General features: G+C 48.5%; 1 protein-coding gene across 3 annotated transcripts in view; it reads left to right on the forward strand.

Moving 5' to 3' along the window:
• The window catches only part of PLEKHA7 (pleckstrin homology domain containing A7), a 203,080-nt gene that overhangs the window by 141,207 nt on the left and 34,221 nt on the right, over positions 1-27,652 (forward strand). For all 3 annotated transcript variants that reach the window (XM_070428234.1, XM_070428236.1, XM_070428235.1), the window contains exons 9-13: positions 2,570-2,745; positions 13,678-14,133; positions 22,406-22,919; positions 23,619-23,705; positions 26,364-26,417. In XM_070428234.1, coding sequence (XP_070284335.1) covers positions 2,570-2,745; positions 13,678-14,133; positions 22,406-22,919; positions 23,619-23,705; positions 26,364-26,417 — 1,287 coding nt within the window. The remainder of the gene's footprint in view (positions 1-2,569; positions 2,746-13,677; positions 14,134-22,405; positions 22,920-23,618; positions 23,706-26,363; positions 26,418-27,652) is intronic.

Here is a 27,652-nt window from a genome sequence, read left to right on the forward strand (position 1 = left end):
AGCTGATTCTCCAGAAAGGACTGTGCTTTCCTGAGTATGAAAGGGTACCCTTTCCCTTTGGGTTACAGCATCTCTTTCCCCTTTTAGGGGTCAGAGGGTGTGTCCCCTGGGCAAGGCAGGATCCATGTTCTTGGGCATACTGAGGAATGGACAGTATTTGGTGTCAAGGGCCTTATGCCTGTTTCTAATGTCAGTTCTTCTCTATTTCCAGAGCTGGAATTCTCTGAGTGTTGCTAGGGCACCTTGCTTGAGATCATTCAGCCTTAGCTGCAGTGGTGGACAGGAACAGCCTGAAAGGTTTTATGGTCTTCTCCTGGTCTTTCCCCCACTACTGTGCCTGCAGCCTGTCAGTCCCTATTCGTGACCAGGGATGCTGGGTGCTAGATGGACCCTGAATACAGCCAGATCTGCAGGGTGAGCCAAGCCGTGCTCTCTGAGACATCGCCTGCTCTGCTGGCTCAGCTGGGGCGCCTCCCCAAAGATCTGTTGGATGCACGGCCACCCTCGGCCTGTTGGTCACCTCTGAGCAAGCTTGGCCCTTCGGGTCCAGGATCCGGAGCAGAAAACAACCCCACTCAGCCAAGGGTCCAAGGATCTTCAGTGGGAAAATGCTTTAACCCTCTCCTTTGAGCCATTCTCCCTCTCTCAAGACCAAGGGGAACTGACCTGAGCCTGCAGACCCCATAGTGTCAGTGGAGAAATCATATCTTCCCTTTTTTAACCTATAGCGTTTCCTTTGGTTAAGAAACTAGGCCTTAATAGGTCTCAGCGGCACCTGTGCCTTAGGCACCACTAGAAATCAGAAAGATGCTCACGTCACATTATAATTGATGTAAATATCTTGAGATATAATTTATGAGCATCCCCACTTTGAAATGACAGTAATTATTCCTACATTTGCTTTATGGTGTATTATTAAAGAAGCACCTGTATCACTACCTCACAATAGTTAAAAATATTTGATAACATAATATATTTCCTTTATTTTAATTGTATACTTAAAAAGATGCTGAGAAGAGTTCACAGGATTCATCAAACTGTCAAAGATTTCATGTGCCTCCCCCCGTCCCCCCAAAATTAAGACCCCCCCTGAATTCTGGCTGAACGCCAGCCAAGAGATGAGGTGTTTCACCTATTTATATTCAACAATCTTGTGTTCTGTCCGTGGTTTCACTTGGCAGGATGTAGATCCTGGGGATACAACAGTGAGAAGGACAAAGTCCTCGCCTTCCTGGGGCTGATACGACCCGTGGTCTGCAAACTGTGGCTCGAGAGCCACATCCGGCTCTTTGGCCCCTTGAGTGTGGCTCTTCCACAAAATACCACGTGCGGGCGCACACGTACAGTGAGATCGAAACTTTGTGGCCCATGCACAGAAGTTGGTATTTTGTGGAAGAGCCACACTCAAGGGGCCAAAGAGCCGCATGTGCTCGCAAGCCGCAGTTTGCCGACCACTGCTCTAGACTCTGCATAAGCCTGGGGGTTATTAGGGAATAAGAAGAGAAAATGAAAGCTGCCCTTTTCCTCTCCCGCTTCAATTTTATTTTGCATCTTTTTCAACTCCATCTCTTCCTCTCCACTGTCACGGTCACTGGTCTTTCTCAGCAGCCATCGCCACTCCCCTAGGTAACCTACTCACTGCCAGAACAGTGCCTCGTGCCGAGTGAGTGCTCCGTAGTGTTGGCTTCCGCCCCCAGTCCCTTCTGCAGTCTCCAGTCCATCCTCCGCACTGCTCCTAAGTGCACATCTGTTCAGGTGGTGCTCCCACCATCAGCCCTTCAGTGGCTCCCCACTGCCTACAGCATAAAGCCCAGCGTTGGTTTACAAAGCCCCAGCTTATCTCTTCAGCCCCTTTTTTAGCCGCTCCCATCTTACACGTTCCCTCCAGCCATAGGCAATGGCCTGAAGGTCCAGGACATTTCTTGCCCCTTGTTTGGAAACTGTCCCAGGTGCTTCTCAGAGGCCATTCCTGGTGCCTCTTCACAGGCTCTTTGCAAGGCTTCCTAGCACATAGTAGGTACACAAGGATTTTCAGTCAGGTGTTAGCTCTGTCCAACTTTGTAGTGCCTCTTGGGAGAGACGGATCAGCGGCTCTTTGATTGGCAACAGCACATTTCATGCCCAAGCTGCGAAGCTCAGTGAATAACTGCACCCAGCTGCCTGCTGTTGCGGCTGAGTTTTGACTCAGTTCCAGTAATTGTGTGCTTCAGAAGAACCAAAACAGGGATTCCCGAGAGTCGGCTTCCAGGGAATGAGGGTTTATTTAAAGCCTTTCTCACGTAAGCCTTGGGTGTGTGTCCCTCCCTACGCGCATGAGTAAGATAAGTCAGACACAGGTGACACCTGCACGGCTTTCCCGTGGGGGAGTAGGCACAGTGGCCACTGGGCCTGACTGCACTGAGAGGGGGAATCCAGCTGTGGCGTTTTCCACGTGTGGAGACAAGTGGGTAGTGCCTGGGCTTTCAGTCTGGAAGAGGGGAGAACGTGGTTCAGTGTCTCCTTGTTTTTGCTCCTGGAAGTGAAATGTGTGCTAACCTCTCTGTCCTGGGTTTCCCTCTCCTTCCTACAGGCTGTGCACTTGGGGATGCGAGCGCTCATCTATAACACCTCTGCCGGGGGCTCTCAGGCCGAGCAGTCGGGCATGAGGACCTACTACTTCAGTGCCGACACCCTGGAGGACATGAACGCCTGGGTCAGGGCCATGAACCAGGCTGCGCAGGTGCTGTCTCGGTCGTCATTAAAGAGGTCAGTCCCAGCAGAAGGTCCCTGCCAGAGTGCTTCCTCCTTAGGATGGGGACCCAAATAAGAATTCCCAAGTGCCCCAAGACTCACCGTGAATCCACTGGTATTAAGTATTGCCCTCTCTTTGAATTCTGGGAGAAGAATGCAACACGTGTTGCCTGTCACAGCTGGGAGGTCCCCTGGGAGCGGGCTAGCCCACTCACATTAAACAGAGGCCTGGGAGAGTGACATGACGGCCCGGAGTACACAGCCTTGGACCTTGGCCTGTTTCCTTTTTTCTTCTCCTCTGTGTGGTAGAAGGGACAATCTTGGGACATCAGTTGGGGAGGAGAGAGAGGGCAAAAGAGATCTTGCAAACTGTGCCACAGACTGCCCACCATGCTATCTTCCAGCTGCCCCTTCCCTCCAGTGGGCAAAGCGAGGGGACAATCAGGGATCTTGGAAATTCCTGAACCTGTTGGCTGTGGTCGGCTCCCGGAGAGAGTTGGGTGGCCCTGGAAAACTCAGGGTGTGCCTTTAGCCAGTCCTCATGTGATACGGGCACCCTTCTTCACCATCTGGACACCTTGCTCTGCTTAGAGGCTTCTTGGACAATGGTCTTCGTTTGGTGAGACCTCAAAACAAAAGGGACCTCCAGCAGCCTAAAGGTGGGATTGTTCGGTGACTGCAAATGGATTTCTCATGGTGTGTTTTAGCTTGTCAACCTTTTCCAGTTCACAGGTATTTGATTAGGGGTGTTAGTGGTGTTTCCTAGCTTCATGCTCTCTTTCTTTGGGTGAACAGACCTTTGGTATAGATGGTGACCTCCTTCAAGAGTCCAGGTTGGGGTCACACCTCAGTCAAGCATTGTCATGCTGTTTTTTCATTTTTCCCTTCGACTTCTCAGTATCCTAGGCTATAGGCAGAGATCATCTTGGTGTCTTCTGCATGATGATACAAATGTCTGTTGAATGAGTGAGAGGCTGAGAGAATGAATGAATATGTTGAACAGGACAGGACCAAAGACTGTCCTAGAAGTTTCCACGTGGGTCCTGAATCAGTAACTCTCAACTACGGTCAAGTTTGACTGTACCTGTAGTATTGTCAACTAGCCTGAGCTATTCTATTGTGTCCAGGATTAGCCTGTGGGCACTCTATTCATAGAGCCATTGGCAATTCCTTTGTCATCCCAGGAGAAGGGATGACACATTTTGGGCTTGACACATCTTCCAGTGCACTTGCTGGTCCCCAATACTCACTGTGTCCTACTTTTTTGTTATATATATATATATATATATATATATATCTATATATATATACAAAAAAATATATATATATATATTTATATAAATTTATATTTCTGTTCGTTAAATATATATATTTAACTATACAGTAAATGAAGATCTCTTATTTAAAAAAATGCAAAAAGGTAAAGACAAAGATATCCTTAATCACCTTCCCAAGGTCATCTCTGTTACCAGGTTAACGGGTATCCTATTAAACTATTTTTTATTCTTTTATAGACATATGCACACTATATATATATATGTATTCCTTTTGTGCTTTTTAAAAATATATTTTTATTGGTTTCAGAGAGGAAGGGAGATGGAGAGAGAGAGAGAGAGTAAGAGAGAGAGAGGAATATCAATGATGAGAGACAATCATTGATCAGCTGTCTCCCGTACACTCCACACTGGGGATTGAGCCCGCAACCTGGGCATGTGCCATGACCAGAAATCGAACCCTAATCTCCTGGCTCATAGGTCAACGCTCAACCACTGAGCCATGCCAGCCAGGCTCTTTTGTGCTTTTTTAAAGTATGAATGATCACATCTTAATCATTTTATATCAGTGTATATTGATCGACTTTATGTTTTGACTGTTGTATGATATTTCATAGTACCATACTGTATTTAAGCACGTGTTAAACTTGGGATAGTTTTTCTCTCATCTTTTACTGTAATAAATAGTCTTTTAATGGAAAACTTTCTACAAGCCTCTGCTTGTGTGAGTCTTTCAGATTCTTGGGTCAAAATACAGTGTATTTTAATTTTTAATCAGTATCACCAAAATGCCACTTAAAGAAAGCTGTATGTTTCACTAATGAGTGCTCATTTCCCTGAACCTTTGCCAATATTTGATATTACCGATTTTTAAAATTTTTGCTGAGCTGCTGCATAGGTAAATAGTATTTGATTATTTAATGTGCGTTTCCATGATTTGAGGTATCTTTTCTATTTATTGGCCACTTGCATTTCCTCTTCAGTGAATTGCCGGTGCCTGTGCTCTGCCCATTTTTCTACTGCACTTGTTTTGTCGTAGTGCTTCCTTTCCTACCTGCTCAGAAACCTGCCTCACTGAGAATGAGGCTTACCTCCCTGCAGGGGTTGGGGGTAGGCTCTCCAGTCTTGTGGTTAATGGAATCTGTCTTCCCCTCTTTTGGAAATCAGGATGCTGTCTGCTAGTCTCCAATATCCCAGCATTTGCCTGTTCTCTTTGATTCCCCAGAGGTCACCTGAGAGGTTTATTGAGCCCATCTCCGCCTTCCCTTAGGACCCTGAGATGCTGATGGCTGGGCCTGGAGCTCAGCCCCTGGAGAATGGGCCTCTCCTATCTTCCTCCCCATCTTGGGCTCTCCGTCTTTCTTAACCAAGGTGGTTCTCCTTTTCATGGTGTAGATCCTTTTTCTTAATGAAAACAAGGAACTAAATCTAGAAGTTGAAGAATCCAGCTTAATTTAAGTTGTGTCATCTTCCCCAAGCAGAGATACCTATGTCTCATATTTTTTTTAAGCCCATCCCTCCTTTATTTTAATTCTTCAAAAAAATAGAAAGTTTGTTTTGTTTTGCTTTAAATGAACAAGCATTAGCTCTTTCTAGATTTTACCCTTTTTTGCCATCATTCACATGGCCCATTCCACTGTGGATCTGTGCTTGATTTTGTCCCCACCTTCATTTCTCCTGCATGTCCTTTTAGAACATGGACTCTGAGAGCACTCTGTGTTGTTACGCTGGTTTCTTTAGACCAGCAGTGGAGACTGGGTGCATTCTTGTGTCCCAGCTTTGGTCAATTCATCGTGACTGACTAGGGCACTGGGTCAGAGATAACTGGAGAGTGAAATTGGGCTTAACAAGAAAAGGCACTGTGATTGAGCCATTCAGGATTAATTTGCTAGCTGAGATTTGGATATACAAGGTAGGACAAAAGTAGGCCTACAGTTGTGAGTATGTGAAACACAGAGTTTACTCTTGTATTATTATTTATTAATTGTATTATTGGTAATTATAAACCTACTTTTGCCCTAACCTATATTTTACTTTTCCTTACCTGAAAATTTGGTTTGGGCGGGCTCCATTTGTTTTCTCTCAGGCTGCTTTTCCTTTTAGGGTCTCAGGCCCTGAATTTTGTATTGTCCCTAGGTTTCCTCTGAACTTTTAGGATTTGTTCATATTATGCTCTTAATAAACTCTTAAAATCCCATAATCATGTTTTTCTTTTAAAAAACGAACAGTTTGCCTGGCTGGCGTGGCTCAGTGGTTGAGCATCGACCTATGGACCAGGAGGTCACGGTTCGATTCCCTGTCAGGGCACGTGCCTGGCTTGCGGGCTCGATCCCCAGTTGGGGCATGCAGGAGGCAGCTGATCAGTGATTCTCTCTCATCACTGATGTTTCCAGCTCTCTCCCTCTCCTTTCCTCTCTGAAATCAGTAAAAATAATATATTTTTTAAAGAAATCACACAGTTTGTTCTACCTTCTGAGTCAGAATAAAGGCAGCAAATCATTTCCTCTTAATTTTATGAGAGATGAAATTGTCAGCGAAGCAAATCCAGACTTTAGTAAATGTTCTGTTTTGTTTTTTTTTCCCCAGAATAAGATGTTCAGACATTTGGTTAGTTAGAATTATTTGTCAGGCCGAACTAAACCTTCCCTTTTCTCCAATTTCGTGATCTGCATGGGAAAACTTGCGTCACTGTTAAGGGGGCGGCCCAGTAGTAGTGCTTTGTTCTCTCTTCTCCTTGACTCTCACCCAAATGCTTCCATGATTAGTCATAGGGGCAGATGCTTTCTGTATGAATGTGGTGTAGTAGGACTCCTGATTGCAAGGTTACAGAAGATGCAGACAGATTTACCGTGAGGGGGGAATGTATTGGTTCATGTCACTGGAAAGTTCAGAATAGATCTAGCTTTAGAAACAGCTGGGTTTAAGGCTCAGACAATATCCTTATAAGTCAATCTCTGGGCTGTGCCCACTTCTGAATTCATTCTTGAACTCCATATGGTGGTCCCTGGCAGATCTAGGTGGCAGAATAGCTGCAGTAGCCCCAGACTTAATGTCATCCAGGTTCAGTCAAGCAGGAAAGAGCAGAGTTCGTGGCCAGAAGCTCTGAGATCCATTATGATTAAACAGGCTTAGATCACATGTACACACTAAACCATGCACCATGGCCAGGGAACACACATGCTGATTGGCACAGGCCTGGGATACATGCTCCGCTGCTGAGAACCAGACCATGGGCCTAAGAGTGAGGCAGGGGTGGATGCCCAAGTAGCACCCGGGCTGTGGGCAAAGGAAGGTAAAATGGCGTGCGCCATGAGATAAAGGAGGCGCAAACAGCCAATGTCCAGGGCAGCTGGTTCACCCCTTACTTCCTACATATTGACCTCTTTTACCTTAAGTATCTCCTCCCAGAGTGTAGTCTCTGAGGTCAGATAAGCCTAGTTCAAATCCCAGCTCTACTACTTTCTAGCTGTGTCACTTGTACAATTTAGGTATGCTGTTTAAACCTCAGCTTTTCTTAGTTCTAGAATTGTTGCAAGTATTAAATAAATGAATGGATGAAGTGCCTACTGAGCATGATGCCTAAGACGTAGTAGATACCCCTTTCACATATGCTGGCTTCCATGGGGTTTGGTTTAACAACATCATTGGCTCTCTCTTCTTTACACCCTTCCAGTTTCATCGTTAACCCTCTGGATCACATGAATGATGAACTTCCTGTGAGCAAATTACACTCCCTCCCTCACCAGGATGTGCCCATCCCCAAGTAGTGTGAACTGTAGTTCAACAACCCAGGGTCCTGCAGCACTGTCCCTCAGCCTGCTCTTTATACCCTGCCCCCCAGCCTTTTCCTGCAACATTCCCAGGAGCCAAGCTGAGCACCCTCACTGCACCTCTTCCCTTTGCCCTCTTCTTTCCTACACAGGCTTCAGGGTCTCTTGATAGATATTCATTCAAGTATTCTTGAGACCTCCCTCCCCCTCCACGCCCCCCTCCTCAAGCTGTAAGGAGCATGCACCAAGCATTGCTCCTGTTCATAGTTTTCCCCCTGTTCCCATGTTCTTCCACTTGTCAGACTTTGGACTCTAGTTTTAGATTCCCTGCACCTCCTTGAAACCTGGCTTCCCATCTTTCCCTGATGGACTGCTTTTTCTCTCTTATCATAGGATGCCTGCCCTCTCTAACAAGCTAAAGCACTAAGCAGGGAGGTCAGCTTGCCCTCACAACTCACATCTGACAAGTGACTCAGATAGGAGGGCCTATCAGAAGGCAACTTATCTCTTTTCTCAGTTTCCAAACTTTTGTGGCCTCCAGTGTAACTATAGTCCTGTCTTGGGACTGAAGGAACTTACAGTCTAGCTACCGTTGTAGTAAAATCCAACTTCCTTAACAGGGCTTTTGAGCAATGCATGGGTCTGGTCCCTACAGACACTTTTGGCTCATATCTTGCCACTCCCCATTCTCTATGCCCCAACCACACTGAAGTTCTTGAGTTGGGTGCATTTGTTCATGCATTCATCCATTAAGTCTTTTATTTTATGAATATTTATTGAGAGCATATTTTGGGTCACAGTGTTAAAGATGCTGGGAAATACAACAGTGTTCAAGAGAGAGGCAAAGTCCCATGCATTCTTGAGGTCAGGGAGACAGACCATAAACAGGCAGACAAATCAACAAGATGTTTTTTTATCATAATCTGTGCATGAAGATGCAGTAAAATAGGATGATGGGGTTGGATGAGGGTTTTGCACTTACCGAGTGCGCAGTCAGTGATGGCCGTTGCTGCCATCATCCCCATCCCAGTAGAGATAATTTATTGTAAGTAATCCAGTACTCACGTGACTGCCCTCAGCCTCTCTGGACTTGACAGTACTAACCTTGCAGGTATTAGAGATGGGCTATATCAAGTTTGTGGCACACAGTAGGACCCAGCATATAGTAAAAATAACCAAGCATTGCCCACAGATACTGAATGAGCCAGAACTGTGCCTCCCATGTCGGCCGATGGGAGGTGAGTGGGTATGGCCTGTGCCAGGACTGCAGACTAGCTCAGGTTGAGCTGGGGCCGTTGAGCACCACTCGCTCAGGTAGAAGGAAGAGGGAAGGACTCTCCAGGCAGGAATGAGCAGAGTGAGGAGACCTGGCTGGCATAGAATACTTTTCCTTTCTTCTTCGTCTGGTTTGTCAGTCCTTGAATCTTCACAGGGGACTTTGCCAAGAACCATTCTGCCGAGGCAAGAGGCCCCTCAGCTGGGCAGACTGGTGGTTCATTTATTCTTCGGCCTTGCTCTTCTCTAGGGGAGGGCAGCCTGGGGATTGCAGAGTGTGTGCTCAGAGCTGCTGGGCCCTCTATTGTTCATCTAGAGCAGAGCATGAAAGGTGGCCAGATACCTTTCCCCCTCCCAGGAGGACTGACCTATTTAACTTTGGGGAAAAGCAGAAACCGACTCCTGTCTTCCTTTCTCTCCAGCCATTTTCTCCCTCAAATGCTAGGAGCGAATTCAAGTGAGCAAACCTGTCTTAGGGCTCCCTAGAGACTCTGAGTCCCTTTCTCTTCACCCTTTTGTGCAAGTCTGTGGACTGTGTCCAGGGTGGGTCCTGGCTTTGGAGCTCACTGTCCTCCTGAGACTGAGGGTCAGTGCTCCGGACTCAGCGTCTGTCAACACAGGCTGAGCTGGGCTCCCAGGACAGGGCTTCTGCCACTGACCTGGCTCGGACCAGACTCTCCAAGAATATCAGTGGCCTGGCCCTGGTTCTCGCTGCTCGTCTGGTTGTTTAGGTGAAGTGAATGGGCAGGGATCCTCCAGTGGGATTGCAACAGAGGGGCTGTATCCAACAATAGGACCAAGGTCCAACCAAGTCACTACATGTTGTCATTCCTCTGCCCACCAGGGTCTTCGAATGAGTTTTAATGTGTGTGTTTAGCATTAAGATAGAGGGGAATGCTATTCCTTATTTCCTGGTGAGATAAGAGTTTGAGATCAGAATAAAATCATAACCAGTGCACAGTTGCTTAGTATGAGGTCACCTTCCAAGTTCTTGTGAAGAAAAGGGATGAGAGAGAAGTATCCTGGCCTGAGATGTGTTCTCTTCCCACTTGCAGTGGAAATAAGAATCTGCTCAAAGCAGACAGAGAGCAGTGCTGTGACCTGCTGAAAATGAGGGCACGTAACCCCTGCAAATAAAAGGCTTAGCCCCTAATGCAGTTAGGGATTGCATTTGGTTGCTAGTCATAGAACCACCCGATTCAGGATGGTGCACTCAAACTGGGCGTTAGTTTTCTCACAGAACAGGAATCCAGGCCGGCACACCAGCTCCATGACGCCATCAGGGGCCCGGCTCTTGCTTTCCACCCAGGTTTCAGCAGGTGGCTTTCATACACGTTATTGCCACCTTGCTCTCCAGCACAGAGGCTGCATTCCAGGCAGGAGGAAGGGGAGGGTAGCTAAGCCAGCTAAGGTGCTTCTTTTAAAGACTTTAAGATGTCTGTGTACATCTTATTGGCTGGATCTGTGTTAGTTACATGATCACCCTCAGTTCCAAGGGAGGTTGGGAAATGTATGTTTTCTTGCTGGGTACATTGCTGCTTTGAAAAATAAATGGGGTAAGGCAGGAGGAGAGAAGAGATGTTGGGGGGCAACCCATTTGCATGTGAAGGCACACTGTGAGCCAGACATGCGCTGTGCTTATTCTGTGCGTTGTCCCCTTTAATCCTCGCAACAGCCCAGGAAGGCAGGGGCTGATGTCCCCATTTTGCATAGGAGGAACCTGAAACCAGAGAGGTCAGGGACTTGCCCAGGGGCACCCATCGTATACTGGGGTGAAGCCAGCACTTGAGTCCAGGCCTGACTAGCTCGAAATCCTATGCCCTCTGGGTTTGTTGTGCTCGGGAAGTGATATATATGGGTCCAAATGGTCACGAAATGTCAGAAGCTTCCCATGTTTTGAACAATATCTGAACCCAGGTGCTTACAGTGATCGCAGTGGCCTGCACAGGAAAGGCTGTGTCATCTTAGCTACCCATCTGTGCCCTACATGGCCAGCGTCTGAGTGACACAATATTGACAGCCAAGGGTGCTTCATTTTTCCCATCACTGTGCTCCATTGAGCATGGCAAATCTATTTTGTGACAGGTCTCCTGATTTGAGAAGTCATGTGTTAAATTGTTGGGAATATAAGGAGACAGAGAGAAAGTCAAAGAACATTTTTGCCTTCAAGCCTATAACTTAGTAAATTCAATGTTGAAGTCTGGTAAGGTGGGGGAGTAGGGAGCATTACCTCCCCTTTCTTACCTGTAGCTATAGTTTACACATTTGGGGCACAAAGGCATTTTCTCTATGGCCCAGCAGCCATGGGACTAGGAGTTGTTCATAACCCAAAGTCTTAGGGCCTAGAATGCTGCCAGACTACCATTCTTTTAGCTGCTCTCTAAAGCTTTGTTTTGTAGTAAATGTTGGTGTAAATCTGAAGAAAAGGATCTGTCATTCCCTATCAAATTTATCTTCAGAAAGGACTGACATATACAAGGGTGTGTACCTCATGTGTACATGTACAGTAGGACTAAGATTGACAATTATAAGTTAGAAAAGCCTGGCACACTCCACGATTTGAAGTCATTTTATGGGAACAATTTATTAGATGGGGTGTTAGGATCGTCTGGCTTTGATGGCAGAAGCAGTTTTCTGTACTGCTTTCTCATGCACCCAGGTGCCCATCCAGTGGGTGTATGAGTGCTCAGTAAATGCAAGGTACTTGACCAGGAAAGTCCATGTTACAGTTGGTTGCCCTGAGACACTGTACCACAGTCCTTGGGTCCTGTAGTTGAGGAAACCCTTTTCCCTTCAGTTCTTATGTCATACATGTAGGTGGTATATTTGCTTCACAATGTAGCTTGTATGACAAAGTGCAGTTTATCTTTGGGTGTGAATAGCAAGGAGGTGCAGTTACTTACTGGTAGGCCTTACAATTGGAGTAACCAGGTGAGAAAGCTCTTGGCCGGGGCATGACCCAGAGTGTGGCCAGAGTTTAATCTTAAGGCAGCAGCCTTAGCACATCCTCCGTGGACGTTTCTCAAATTTGAGGAATAGCAAAGAAGATAAAGGCCAACTTAAGCAACGCAAAGGCTACTCGTTGGGGTTACACTGATGTGGTTATAGAGGATTAAAGGAAGAAAGGAAAGATGAAATCAAAACCTAGAATGTGTACATTGAGCAACAGAGATGTCACTTCATAAATTTACTGTAAGAATTGCTTTTTCTAAAAGTGTAGAACCTGAATAGTTCCTATATGTTCCTATTGCTGGAGGTTTTAGGAATGGAAAGGCCCTCAGAGATCATCATCTAAATATCCATCTAATAAAGAGGGAATATGCTAATTGACCCTCATGCTGTTGCAAAGATGGCGGCGCCCACAGCCAATAAGGAGAAATATGCTAATTGAATGCCACGCCCTCAAAGATGGCGGTGCCCAGTCCCCTCAGCCCCGCAGGGGCAGCAGGCGCAGCCCCCTCCGGGGTCCCCCAGTCCCCTCAGCTCCCCAGCCACCCAGGGCCGCCCGAGGCTCAGGTAACCAGGGCCGGCCGAGGCTTGTGCTGCTGGCAGTGACAGCAATAGAAGTGTGATGGGGTGTCACCTCCCCCTGATCGCCAGTCGCCTCCCACCCCTGAGGGCTCCTGGACTGTGAGAGGGGGCAGGCCGGGCTGAGGGACCCCACACACACACACACCCAGTGCATGAATTTTCATGCACCGGGCCTATAGTATCGTTATTAAATGATATGATAGGATTCCGTCCACTATAAGTAACAGAGACCAAACTCAAACTAGCTAATGAGAAAGAAGTTATTGGTTCACAAACAAAAAGTCCAAATATTTATCTGGTTTAGGTATGGCTAAATCTAGGATGTAAATGCAGCAGTATTTCCATTGTATGCTTTCATGTTGAAATGAGAGATCTCTGGCTTAGCTGTTGGAAGAGTGATGGATCTCAAGGCCAGGACTTTTCACCATGGGGCACAAGTAGACTGGCTGCCCCATCCAAGGGTCTCTGGTAATTTTCCTGGTCCTTCTGGGATGGAGTGTGTTCCCTTCCCTGCCTCCCCAATCTAAATTCTGCAAAGCTTGTGGAGCCGCTGCTGTGTCCCTGGTACCAGATAGTGGGAATGTTCCTTATGCTGCCATTGCTCGTGGGGCTGTGCTGGCAGCCAGTGGGCTCAGGAGCCTTTCTGTCCAAGTTGGACCGCCTCAGGCAGATGGCAATATGGAAAGGTGTGAGACTATCACTGTATCATTTACTCACTCAGAGCGCCTGTTCTGTCACAGTCTCTGCACACAAGTTCTGGGCATATGATGCTTGGCAAGATGGGCCTGTCGCCTGATGGAACTCGGTCTACTTGGGCCAGTTGGTCCAATGTGACCATGGAGTCTGTTAAGGTTCTGATCTAGACTGGGTACATGTGGCTGAGGTGGCTTCCAGGAGGTGGTAACATGTTAGTCAGATCTCAAAGGAGTAGAAGTTTAAGTGGGTGGAGTGAGGGACTGGGCATACAGGTGGTCCAGGCAGAGGGAACAGCCCGTGCAAAGGTCTGGAGGTAGTTTGAGTGCCAAGGGTGTGCTTTGGGGAGATTGGCTGCCGGCTGTGCTATCTGGATCGGGCTGAATATACTGCTGTCGTTGCAGGGACCTGGAGAAGCTGGAGCGGCAGGCAGTCCCCCAGGTCAACCACGCGGAGTCCTGTCGTGAGTGTGGCCGCGTGGGACCCGGACATGCGAGGGATTGTCCTCATCGCCGCCATGAGGACTCCTATGGCTACGAGAGGAGGGAGCAAGAGGAAGAACGGTACCGTTCCCACCCATCTGAGGGCAGGAGGGACAGGAGCAAGACCAGGTCCCCGTACTCGCCAGCTGAGGAGGATGCCTTGTTCGTGGACTTACCCAGTGGCCTGAGAGGCCAGCAGGCACAGCCCCAGAGGGCAGAGAAGAATGGCATCGCATACGGCCCAGGAGAGCAGAATGGGACGGGCGGATACCCGCGGGCCTTTCCTCCCAGGACCAACCATGAAAAGCACAGCCAGAGGAAGAGCAGCCTGGCCCAGGTGGAGCACTGGGCAAAGTCCCAGAAGGGGGATGGCAGGAGGTCAGTAATAGATCTGAATCGCTGCTACCTATGAGCAAAATAACGCAATAACAGTCACTGTCATTTACCCAGCATGCACTGGGTAATGCTGGCCTTAAACTCTCTACCTCCATTATCTCAAAAAATCCCATAACAGCTCTGCAAGGAGGGGGAATAGTCCCAATTTATGGATGAGGAGAATGAGGCTGGGAGGAGGGAAGGAACCTGCCCAGGGCACACAGATAAGTGGCAAAGCCAGAGTTCAAATCCGGGCCTGCAGGCCTCCCGAGCCACACGAGATCGCATGAGGAGGCTTCTTTGTTCCCCGGGGGGCGCGCTTTGAGACAGTCAGCCCGTAGACAGCAACTCCTCTTCTCCTTTTACCTGCTCCTTCTCTGCATCCGGGAAGTAGTTGTAGAAACGAGAGTAAGTGCAGGCCCGTTTTTTAACTTCCAGCACATAGAACGGCACTTAGGCACTGCTGACTCAGGCTTCACCATGCCCATTCCTTCAAGAAGCAGTTCTCAGTGGTTTAGAGCACGTGAATCCTTGCTATTTGCAAAGCACTGTCTGTATTTTATTATAATTTTAGATTAATTAGGGCACATTTATGAACGTGAAGAATTCAGAGTCACCCAGCTTCCATTGTCCCCAGAAGCCTCTGTGTTTTGCCTTCAAGACAGCAAATCCCCCTCACTGTCCTCAGGCTTGTGAAACAAACCACCGACTAGAGAGGTGAGAACAAGGCCTGGGCGCACTCAGAAAGCGCCCCCCGCGCCAGAAGGGCCCGGGGAAGTACCAGAGCTCAGGCCGAGTCTGCCACCGGCCTGGTAAACATGAGCTAACTGCCACACTTCATTCTCCCTGTTGGCGAGCCGGCTTTCCACCTGCAGGCTCTGCAGGCAGCGGCGCTCCTAGGGTAATAGCCCAGGCCTGCTTTCCAGCGTGTGGGTGTGGAGTGCATGTGCGGGTTGTGTAACTTCTTTAGTCTGGTCCAGCTGGACAGTCGTGAGGGTAGATGGTGGAGAAATCACAGTGGAACCCCCTAAGCCAGTGGTTCTCAACCTTCTGGCCCTTTAAATACAGTTCCTCATCTTGTGACCCAACCATAAAATTATTTTCGTTGCTACTTCATAACTGTAATGTTGCTACTGTTATGACTCGTAATGTAAATATCTGATATGCAGGATGGTCTTAGGCGACTCCTGTGAAAGGGTCGTTCGACCGCCAAAGGGGTCGCGACCCACAGGTTGAGAACTTCTGCCCTAAGCAATTGGTGGACATTGTTGTGGGCCAGACCAGGAGGAGGAGGGCCTTTTGTGTCAGAGCTGAGATGCTTTCCCATCCCCACTGGGACTGACCAGGTGTCAGTTCTGTTTGTTCGCATTTGGTGTCTTATGGAAAACGGAAGCTCTGCTCAAGGACACGGGAGGGGGCTGCCATGCTCCGTGCTGGACAAGGTGGTTGTAAGTGACTTTCCTGCTGAATGAGCTTGGAAAGCTGGGTCCTCAGATTAATGTAAGGAATTTGGGTTTTATTTGAAAAAGCAACAGGGGGAACCACTGGAAGGGTTGTTGTTTTTTCATAAGCCTATTTTAATTTTTTAAAAAAATATATTTTACTGATTTTTTACAGAGAGGAAGGGAGAGAGATAGCGAGTCAGAAACACTGATGAGAGAGAAACATCGATCAGCTGCACACCTCCTACTGGGGATGTGCCTGCAACCCAGGTACATGCCCTTGACCGGAATCGAACCTGGGACCCTTCAGTCCGCAAGCCGACGCTCTATCCACTGAGCCAAATTGGTTTCGGCAATATTTTAATTTTTTAAATTTTCACAATTTAAATAAAATTCAGCTAGTTAAAATAAACACAGAGGAAATGCACATAATTTACAGCCATGTACAGAATACAATAGCAACTCTCATATAAATGGTCAAAAGATATCAACTCTTGAAGTTGATTAGCAACTATGACTTTGAAAGGTCAAGATTTAATTGTTCACATATACAGGGGTACACATTCAAAGTGCTTATTAACACAAAAACTGAATAAAACTACAATTTTCCGTTTCTAAAAGGAGTAGCATAAAAGTAGTATATAGCTTAACGAGAAATATAAGGGAACGGCAGAGAAGAGATCTGAGTAGGCAGAAAGTTAGTACATTATATGTTTCTATATATTTAAATTCCTTCCAATTTAACTCATTCAGAACTATGTTCTTAGAAATGTTGAAGTCATGATCAATATTAGAGGGCAAAGCTAAACTATTATATTTATCAGCCCCAAAAGGGCCCCTATATATAATATTGTACTAACAATCTGGGTAGAAGAGCATGTAAATAACACAAGATAGGCATGCCCAATACTGGGATAGTAAAAGATAGATTGATTTCTAGCATTTGAATCCTTCAAGTTCAAATTAACATTTTTAGTGATTTAATACAAATCTAAAAATACTGACATGTTTATGCTCTAATAAGAGTAAACACTCATTATTTTTAACTCAAACTCTGTTGGTCCTAATATACTAATGCTTTTCTACAATGGGCATTAGGTTTTAGGAGATAAAAGGCTGGACTAAATGATCTAATAATATTCTGTTCTTGGTTTTGAAGTTACAAATCAATTACTTGTGGTCCCTATCCATAAGGCTGGTTCCACAGTTACATACATAATAAAAATTAAGACAAGGCTTTGGTGATAGTCTTTTTTCCTGGATTTAAAAGCACTGTGGGCCCCATAATCACAGGGTTTGGTAATTCTCAGATTTGGACTTGGAAATTTAGGAGACTATTTTCCATGAGCCACAAGTACCAGAGCTCTTTCTGCTGCTCTATGAGAGTATGCTGTTTCAGTATCTACTGCTTTAACCTGAGTAAGCTCAGTTTAATTTTGAGAAGATTCTACAATAAAAGTACATACTCGTCTGAAGAGTGCCGACTACCTCCAATTTAGAAATAAAATGTTATCTGATAGAAAATAGATGAAAGCAAAACACCATTTTAAAAAAAGTTCAATGCTTTAAGTCTGCATCTTTCTTTTTAAACATTTGCCTCAATTAAAAACAAGATTTACAAAGAAATGTTTCAGAGGCAAATTTTATAAATAATCTGTAGTGTCGTTCCCCCCCCCCCCCCCCCCCCCCATGATCTCCGTCAGACATAAAGTACACTACAGCTGACTGTGCTTTGGAGAAAAAAGAATGAAAACAAACGACATTGCTCCTTTCCAGTTGTTGCACAAGGAAACGGCCTAAGACTAAGATCTTTTCCTTCCAGTACAGAAATAAAACTCACTTTTAAAAGCTAAATATAATGCACTAAAGGTCAACGTAAGTTTTACTTGCTAAATACAAACAGGAATATCACTGGAAGGTTTTAAGAGGTAAATGATATAATATTACTAATCCACAAAGTGCCTGTGGAGGAAGGAGGCTGTTGTAGTGGCCGGGATTGGTGACAATGGAAGCAGAAAGAAAGAGATTGGAGGTGCATTTTAGAGGCTTAACAGCAGAATTTGTCAATGAATGGGAAGTGCAGGATGAGAGAAAGGGAAGAACAAGGAGGATCCCTAGAATTTTTACTTGAATAACTGGGTGGTTCTGATGTGGGGAGGGTTTAGAAACTAGTTTGGGGGAAATCAGGGTTTCCATGTTGGACATAGAAGTTTGAGAAACCTATTAGCTATCCAAGGGCAGATGTCATGTAGGCAGTTAGATATGGATGGTGATGTGGAGGTTTGAAGGCTGGTTGGACATGCTAATTTGGGGCAATCAGCATGTAAATGGTACCCCAACACTTAGAAGTTAGCAGCAGGAGAGGAATCCTGGAGAGTAGACTGTGGTCAAAGGGAAACTCATGATAAGTTAGCCGTTTCCTCTTCTGTGCGATTCTTAGGAACCGAAGTCTGTGTGGAGCTGGCTTGGGGGGTCAAAAGCAGGAGAAACCAGACGTCAGGGCAGATAGGAAGGGCAAGGGTTGACCCTGATGAGCCTGTATTTTCTGATGGGGAGTTTGGATTTAAGCTCGAGGCCCGTGAAGCCATTGGTGGACTTTGAGCAGCAGCCTGGCATGGCGCTGTTACTGAGAATGGTTCACAAGGCATTGGCAGAGTAGCGGTATGACAGAAGGAATTGTACAAGCTGAGTGACTGCTATGCAGTGATAGGTTATTAAATGTCAAATGTCTCCTCATAACTGTTTCTGGCAGCCCACAAACCCGCATTATTCTGCTACACACAGTGGTCTGTGTTTGGGGGTGGGATGCACATCGGGGAGCTGAAGGATGAGAAGTCAACACCAGCAGATAAGAGATAGCTGGGGAAGGCGTTGGACTGTCCCTAGGATGTGAGATGGGAGTTTGAGCCATTCTTATCTAAGGGGCAGGGTGACATCAGGTCTGCGGATGAAAACAGTCCGTTGACCTTGAAGGTCATTGAGCACGCGGTGAGAAGAACTTCTCAGTGGGCTGAAAAGCAAAAGTGAGGAATAGAAGGCAGAGTATGAACTACCTACCCTTTTGGGAGGAACGCTTTCAGTCTCTGAGTAAGCAAAGTGCTTGGTATCTGATCGTTCACTTCTGTCTTGAAAGGACTGATTGATCCTTGCATTCCCAGAGTTGTGGGTTGGTTTTTTTTTCTTTTCTTAAAGATATATTTGAAATCTCTTACTGTCAAGAAATAAGTTGATCTGGCTGCTTAATGCAGGAACCTCCTCCATTTGAAAATATAGACAATGGATATCTCTGCTTTGTGTATGATTAAGACTTTGCTAACCTCTTTAGGTTGAGCACGTTGGACATTGAAAGGAGGGTTGGTTGGGCTGTATTAGGATCTTGTGTTCGTGGCTCTAGACCACAAGAAGTTGTTTATAACTGTTCTTTCAGGACTTGGAGATATATATTATATTTCACATCAATACACTCCTTTATGATGATGGTTTGTGGGGAACAGGCTGATGTACCCTTAGAATCTTAACACATCCTAAGAGGTTGGTTTGAAATGCTAGCCTTCTGTTATCTCCTGGTGTTTAAATTAATGCACACTTGTAAAGTAAAAAGGCGGGAGTGGGGGTGGAGGTGGAATCAGGGACTCAAACATCAGTGAGGAACAGAATAGAAAGTGAAAGTCCTACATAGTTAGTATGGAAGTGAGGGTGAGGAAGGTCTGCTGAATGAGGAATTGGTGATAAAATTTGATTTTACATTCTGATGTGACCATTTTATAGTGGCTGTGTCAGAACATCCTGTTTGCTTTGGTGCCTGTTGGAACAGGGAGGCCCCATAGCCACAGAGCAGGGTGCGAGGGCAAGAGACCCTGAGCACTCTTTTGGGGTAAGTCTGGAGTTGGGGGCCAGCAGATGGGTCTGCTGTCAGAACGAAGCTGCTCCCAGGGTGATCTTTATGTCATCCTACAGCCCTGCCCACCTCCTGGTCCTTCCTCGGGTGCCAGGGCTCACCATGGCACTGGGATCACCATGGCACTTGGGGTTGCCTCCAAGTAGCCAGCACTAGGGGTGGGGAGGAGGGGAGTGGCAGGCGGTGCATAGACTGTGGGAACAGGCTAGAGCGCCAGCTGAGGGCTTTGGGGCACTGCCCAGTGGGGTCTCTGGCCATGGGACACATAGGCAGCACCGGTGGGCTGAGAGCCACACCGAGGGGGGTGGGAGCACAGGTAGGACATGCTTTGTATAGTTTGCATTTTGCTTCAGGAAGAGTGAACAGTGGTTAGTAAAGTCATAAGCTCCCCAGGGGGAGCCCACCTGGTTTGTGCCATTGCCATCACCGCAGTTACAGGATTGAGGCACTGCCCCTTCCTCAGAGTCAGGGTCCCCTCTGACGCTGGGAAATCAGCAGCAAACCCTGCCACCTAGTGGCAAGGAGACAAGCTACACAGACACTAGACAAGTCTGGGTGGAAGAGATCTCAACATGACCTCTTGTAATTGCAAAGATAACGATGAAAAGGGAGAAGAAAGCTACCATTTTTGAATGACAGCTATTTGTATTTAAAATATGTTTTTATTGATTTTGGAGAGAGAGGGAAGGAGAGGGAGAGAGATAGAAACATTGATGAGAGAGAAACATCAACATTGACGGGCTGCCTCCTTCACGCCCTCTACCAGGCGTTGAACCCTGACCAGCGACCTCTTAGTGCATGGGTCATGTCATTGCTAAACCACTGAGCACACTGGCCCGGTGTATGACAACTATTTCAAACCCTCACAACAATCCATTGACTGGTTCTTAGTGTTCCCACTTTATAGTAAGGAAAGTGAGGGTATAAATGACACCCGAGGATGTATGGTAAGGAAGAGATGAAATGAGATGAGTTTTAAAACAATTAGAATGATTTTAGAACAATTATAATGTTAGCCACCTGAGGTCTTGTTAAAACACAGGTGGCTAGGCCCTACCCCCAGAGTTTCTGACTTGGCAGGTTTGGGTGGGACCTGGTAACCTGCCCGTCTAACTGCCCGGTGGTCCTGATGCTGCTGCACATCTTGCTTGTGGTAAGCACTATATAGACGTTTGTTGGATAGAGTTGATAGATAAAGGCAGGGTCAGGACTCCAACCCAGGCCTGTCTGATTCTAACACAGCCGTGGGCAAACTACGGCCCGTTTGAAATGAATAAAACTAAAAAAAAAAAAAAAAAAAGACCGTACCCTTTTATGTAATGATGTTTACTTTGAATTTATATTAGTTCACACAAACACTCCATCCATGCTTTTGTTCCGGCCTTCCGGTCCAGTTTAAGAACCCATTGTGGCCCTCGAGTCAAAAAGTTTGCCCACCCCTGTTCTAACACCTATTCTCTTTTGACAACATGCTGCTTTTAAGGCTGAATAAATCGCTATACTTTGCCCTTTGCTGAATTTTTGTTTTGCAAAATAATATGGCTGGTTGGTTGTAGTTTTCACAATCGTATCCAGCTTTTGTGTGCTGGCGTATTCATTAAAGGGCTGGTTATGCATGAAGACTTTCTCAGCCCGTGGACAATCCCACAGAATGTAAGACACGGGTCCTGCCCTGCAAGCATGTGCAGCTCGGCTGGGAAAGAGATGTCTTGCAAGTATGACAAGAACCTCAGAAAAGTTACTGACTGTATAGTCACTAGGTCAGAGCAGAGCAAGAACCCCGAGGGCTGTGGCATTGCAGAGGCCTCTGTGGACGGACAGTGTCCTGGAGAATGAGTGAGTTAGGGTGCACAGGGCACTGGGAGCCCATGCAGGTGGGGGAGGGAAGAACAATATGAAAATGAGGAGAACTGGGAAGGGAGCACCCGCTGGCGAAGTGCCTTCTATGCATCAGGCATGGAGCCTGCATTCTCTCATGGACCCTTCAGAGCAGTGGGCAAGCTGCCCAGGGTCACATCGCCAGTGGATGCCAGAGCTAGGACTCTAGAGCTAGGACTCAACTCCAGGTCAGACTGCCCTGCCTTTTCCACATGAGAAGTGGCCCAGGGGTGTAGGAGGCTGGGCGGGATTAGGGGGAAGCTCTCACTCTCAGGTTCCGGTAATGACAGGGCCGCATCCGAGGGGGGCCTCCTGGCCTGTTGGGCCCGAGATGCCTGGCCCTGGCTCGCCCCAGCTCAGTCCTGGTCCCAGTAGGAGGAGCAGTGAGAAGACAGCAGGACTGCAAAGTGGGTTGAGGTCAGACGCTGCAGAGCTATGAGGACCAGGCGAAGGGATTTAGATTTCATAAGCAGTGGGGAGCCATGGAAGTTTATGGAGCACGGCAGTGATTGGATCTGAACACTTGACTGCATATTGTGTGGAAACTAGTGAGGAAGGTCTCAAAGTTGTCTTGGGGGAGAGGGAGTCATTAATCAGTATCTAGACTAGGGTAGTAGAAAAAGAAGGGAACCGATGTCAGCACGTCCATTAAGAACCTGCAGGACTTGGAGCGGTGGTACCGGACACAGGCAGCGTCTTGGTGAGCTGGAGAATTACGAGGTGCTTCCTGGAATGTGCACACCCATCGGAAGAGCTGACAGGGGTTAAGTGGGAGAACGGAGAAGGCAGGGTTCCTCCCTTGACGTGATGGGCGTGGGGTGGCCAAGTCGGCCTGGTAGAGGGTTGACACTCCGAGGCTGACAGGGGAAAATGGCTTTGGAGTCCTTTGCCGAGAGACGGAAGTCCTGGGTGTCTGCTTTGATTGTCTTCTGGGGTTCTTACAGGGCTCACTCACCGGCCTGGCCTTGCACGTTTACTTAGCTATGTTTCTAGATGCCTCGCAGACCCTGGCGTCATCTTACCTGTCCTCATCTTACCTGTCCTCCTCTCTCCTCAGCTTCCCCCCGGACCAGACCCTTCCTCGCCACGGTCCCAGCCAGCCCCTGTCCTTCCCAGAAAACTACCAGACTCTTCCCAGGAGCACCCGTCACCCCTCGGGGGGCTCCTCGCCTCCGCCCCGCAACCTGCCGAGTGACTACAAGTACGCGCAGGACCGAGCCAGCCACCTGAAGATGTCGAGCGAGGAGCGCCGGGCACACCGCGATGGCACCGTGTGGCAGCTCTACGAGTGGCAGCAGCGCCAGCAGTTCCGGCACGGCAGCCCCACGGCGCCCATCTCGCCGGAGTTCCCCGAGCAGGGCCGGAGCAGGAGCATGCTGGAGGTGCCCCGCTCTATCTCCGTGCCTCCATCTCCCTCGGACATCCCTCCCCCGGGACCCCCTCGGGCCTTCCCACCCCGGCGGCCACACACACCAGCAGAGAGGGTCACGGTGAGGCCACCGGACCAGAGGAGGAGTGTGGACATCTCGTTGGGCAGTTCTCCCAGGAAGACATGGGGCCACACCACCAAGGTGAGGCTCTGGAGTCCTGTCGGGCTGCTGGGGTCCAGCATTAGGGCACCAGGAACCTCTCGTGGTTTGAACACAAATTTGAGCAATTTGCAGTAATGATAGGTCACACTTACGCAGTGATTTTAGGTGTCGGGTGCAGGGCTAAAGGAGTTACTTTAATTTTTACAACAGCCCAAAGTGGTAGGTGCTGTTATGCCCATTTCACTGATAAGAACTCGTGAGGCATTAAGAAATGAGTAACTTGCATGGGGCCAGACAGCTAGAAGTCTGCTTCCTTGCAGCTTGGAAGGCAGGAAAAGCTGTCAGTGTTCAGTTTAATTATCTATAATAATAAAAGCGTAATATGCTAATTAGACCAGACGTCCTTCTGGACGAAGCCGGGGCTGCGAGGGAAGCCCGGGTCCCGGGTGCCGGCAGCCGGGGGAAGGCAGGCCTGCTCTTGCATGAATCTTGTGCATCGGGCCTCTAGTGTATCATAATCCAACTTAAGTTTTAACTCGTCAGGGGGCTTTCACAGTTTGTCACTGTTCTAACCGGGTGAGAAAGGGGGGTATCTTCATTTTACAGATGAAGAGTGAGGCTCAGAGGGGTGATGTGCCTGAGGTAGGCTGCCCTGGCAGTGAGTGGCAGAGGTTCTGGCCCCCTTGCCCAGCCCCCTTGCCCGGCCCTCAGGGTGACTTCTTCTCTCCCCACTTGCAGAACTCCTCGCACGTGGACCGACGCTCCATGCCCTCCATGGGTTACATGACCCACACTGTCAGCGCTCCCAGTTTACACGGAAAATCGGTAAGCAGGGCTTCATCTCCCCCTCCAGGCGAATGATATAGTGTAGCCTGCAAAGGGCTAATCTCGTCTGATCCCCCCTCCCGTCTGCCCCCCAAGCCAATCCAATGCAGTCTGCAGGGCAGTTTTCAACCCCCAATTTAGAGATGAGAAAACTGAGGCTCAGAGAAGTCGAATGACTTGCTCAGGGTCACGCCGCCAGCGTTGGGTCCTTCCCAGATCCGATGAAGAGCTTGGGGAAGTGGACGAGAACATGGGCTCTTCTCTTTCGGACAGCGTTTTCCAGCCACCCACTCTTCTCTCGTTAGCTCCTCTCCTGGTCTTTGCTTTGATTAGTTAACCATCTTCAAAGTGTGAGTCTGGGTGAGGGCCACTGCTGGCCGCTGTTTTCTGGAAAAAGCACTTCCTGCAGCCCCTTTCCCGCCAGTGCCTTTATTTGTCCTAATGACAGAATTAATGCAGCAATTACCTAATGGTGTCACATCAGTGCTGGCCCAGCACGGGGCGAAGAGTAATTATAGCGACGTGCTCCTGCGGTGGCTAATTTCCTCGTGATGTGTCTACACACCTGCAGCTGGAGGAGCTCTCGCTGCTTCTCACCCGGTTACGGCGGCACCAGGCCAAGTTGGCCAGTGTGCGAGATTTCGCCGTGGGCCAGTTACTGCAGCACCAGCTGACCTTTCCCACCTGCCAGGTCAGCACCCCAGGTCTCTGGGGCCGGGGGCCACCCCGGAGGCAAGGGCGTGACGTGCTGGCCCATGTTCCCTCGTGCCACGCTCTGGTCTGTCCCTGCTGTCTGGCTCTCTCCCTCGTTCCCTGCCTGTTTGCTTCTGGATGTGACTGCTGGACACTGTGCCACGGTGGTGGGGCCCGTGCCTGGGCACTGGGGAGGAGGCTGCATGTGGTGTGAGGGCCCTGAACTGTGGCTTCTCTGGCTGTGAGTAGGGACTGGCAGGCTGGTGTGTGGCCATGTCCAAGGGGCTGTGCTGGCTGTCATCCTTGTTACCACCGTGGGTCCTCCTGGGGTGCCTAAAGGTGTGTGCCAGCCTGGAGGGAGAAGGCAGAGTGCCCAGCCAATAGACCAAGCAGCCTCACATCCCTTGCCCTGGTGAGCCTCACAGTGACCTGGGAGCGGGTAGGTAGGGCAGGAATTATGAGCGCACAGCAGGCAGCGGGTCAAGAAGGGACGTGACTTGCCCGGGATCCCTCGGTTACATCCAAAGCCCAGGTCCTGCCTGCACAGTGTCCAGGCAGTTGCCCTCCCAGCATCTGGAGCAGCTTAAAGAAGATGCTGGTGCAGACAGGACTGGTCCCTCTGAGTTGCACAGATATCGGCAGAAGACAGATGCACAGGGCGATGGGATGGTCGCCTTCCTTGTCCTGTTTTAGTGGGACCTGAGGGACTCAGGAAATGTACTTGGGAGAATGAAAGTAAGGGAACACTTACAAAAACCCTAAGTTGTGAATTTGGGTGTTTTTTAAATAACATTTATATAATATTAATTTATTAATAATTTATTAATGATTTAATAACATTGCTGTGTCCCTCTTACTGCCATGGAAAGTGTATAGGGACCAATAATAAAAAGGAAGAAAGTGTGTAGGGACTGGGCTGATTAAGGAACTAGGGAAGGGTAAGGGGACAGTTTAGGGACAGAAATAAGATCTTGCTAATTAGTGTCCCTGGCAATGGTCCTTCAGGCCTCCTCATGCTTAAAAGCACGGCCCGCATGTGTCGCGTTGTTTATCTGTGTGTTTGTTTTACATCAGAGCTGTAAACGACCATCCTCCCAGCCATGCTCGCCTCGGCTTGCTGGAGGCCTCTTAGTCTGCTGAGAAAGTGTGCCTGGGCTGCTTTTGAAACCTCTCTGCCTCACAGTCAGCGCCCGTGACCTGTTGCACGGGAAGCACAAGTTCTAGGAGAGCAATCTTTTCCTTATTCTCACTCTTCCTAGTAATTATTCTGAAGAACTCAGCGCTGTCGGAGACGATACGAGCTGATAGGTCTGACCCTGGCTCTTCCTCAGGTAGCTCTTGATGTGGTCGCTCTGGCTCCACGCTGAGCAAGGAAGCCAGAACTTCCAGCTTCCAGGAAACGTCCAGGGGCTACTGGTGTTTATTATTCTAAAACCCAAGGTCATAAGGGGACATCCCTGGGCCATCTCCCGGCCTCTTCCAGGCATTTACCCGTACCGATCATGGGTCATTTTGCTTCATGCATGCGAATAACTCAGTGCAAAGGTTTGATGCCAAAATTTGGAGTACCGGCCATCAATGGGCCCTGAACTCAGGTGTAGCATGTCCTCTTCCAGGGAGACCTCTATAGTTGTCTCAGGAGATCACCTCTGCCTCAATGGCATTGCTGTCCTTGCCTTCTGGTGGGATGTGTGCTGTCTGATTCCTTGCCATCAAACTGCCCCCTCAGCTGATGAGGGGACAAGCTGGCTTTCCCCACAGCGACCTGCAAGATCCTTCATGCTGAGAGCGGGCTCCAAGCTGCGCCAAGACATTTGTGCTTCCTCTGTGGCCCGGGAAGTGTTGGTCTGCTGTGGTCCCTGTCCCCGATGCTGTGCAATGTAAATCATTCATGAAGCCCAAACACACAAATAAACATGGAAACTCTTGCTGCTCATAACTGGGTTCTCTGTGCTTCCTTTGAAGGCTGATGATACCTACCTCCAGCTGAAGAAAGACCTGGAATACCTGGACCTAAAGGTGAGCCACATCAGGGGTTTGCGTCCCTTGGACACTCACCTTACTGAGAGTGTCCGCTCCATCGTAGCCAGGCCCACGCCAAAGACTGTGCAGGTCTGATCAAATCTGGATCCCAAATGGAGACGGCTGCTGTCCAATCAGAGGAGTTTTATTTCTTACAGCCTCGGATTCTGCGCTTAGTCTCTTGTGAATTCTGCTGTGCGGTCTCTGTCCTACCGAATGAGGCCACAAGATTCGGATCTCTTCCTGTCCTTGGTCAGAACCCAAAGGTCCCTCCAAACAGTAACCGGCTGCTTCTTCAGAGCCTGCAGTGGGGTGGGGCCGAGTTTGGTTCAGAGAAGCCCCTGGTGTGTGCTTTTGGTCACAAGTAGGCCGGGGGATCATTCGCTGCCAGGGACATGGTTCCACGTGGAATTACGTGGCTCTGAGGGGCGCCGTCTCTCCCACCCCCCATTTAGGAGACCATCACTGGTGATAAAGCTCCAGGCTCCAATCAGCCTCCGTGGCACAGAGAGCCCGAGGAAGCCGGGGAACCGAGAGGCACTGCCTGACAGCCGCTATTGTGGCGTTCACCGGGCTCTCTGAAAGCTCCCCCTGTGAAGAGCACTTCTTATGCCTGAGCCATGAAACAGACTGAAGGAGTGTGACCTTTAGTTAACTGCGGGCGTGAGAGGCAGTGAGGGCTGCGGGAGGGCACCCAGATGACTGCCATGGGGCATGCCTCCTCCAGTCTCCGGGGTACCTGGCTTGAGAGATTTTAATGGGGATTATCCTCCAGCCTTGTAGAAGCGGGGTACGAGCATCAGGCCCTATGGCAGCCTGTTTAGAAAACAACTAATGAACTGCTGTATCTAGTGAGCACTTGCTGTGTACTCGGCTCTGGAGAAGCCTAGGGGAGGTGCAAGGGTAAAATCGAGGCTCTCTGGGTTGGGGAAAGAAAACATCCCCAAATAACAGACTTATTTACAAAGATGTGGCCCAGTGCTCAGAGCTGAGATAATGAGGATTTCTGTGGGCTGCCCTGCTGGGAAGGCTTCGGGAGGAGGTGGCGTGTGGGTGGAGCCAGGAAGAGCCAGAATATTTGCATTGGCTGAGATGAAAGGGAAGGGGATGGAGGGAGCCAAGGAGAGCCAGGTGAGGGTGGTGTGGCCTTGGCCTCAGGAATTGGAGGTAGCTCATTCATGCTCCGGATTCTGTCTCGAGGAAGGAAGGTGCAGTGAATGGAAGTCTGACTT

This window comes from Myotis yumanensis, unplaced genomic scaffold (genome assembly GCF_028538775.1).
Source record: "Myotis yumanensis isolate MYYU_CA2020_CCGP unplaced genomic scaffold, mMyoYum1.0.hap1 SCAF_10, whole genome shotgun sequence".
NCBI lineage: Eukaryota > Metazoa > Chordata > Mammalia > Chiroptera > Vespertilionidae > Myotis > Myotis yumanensis.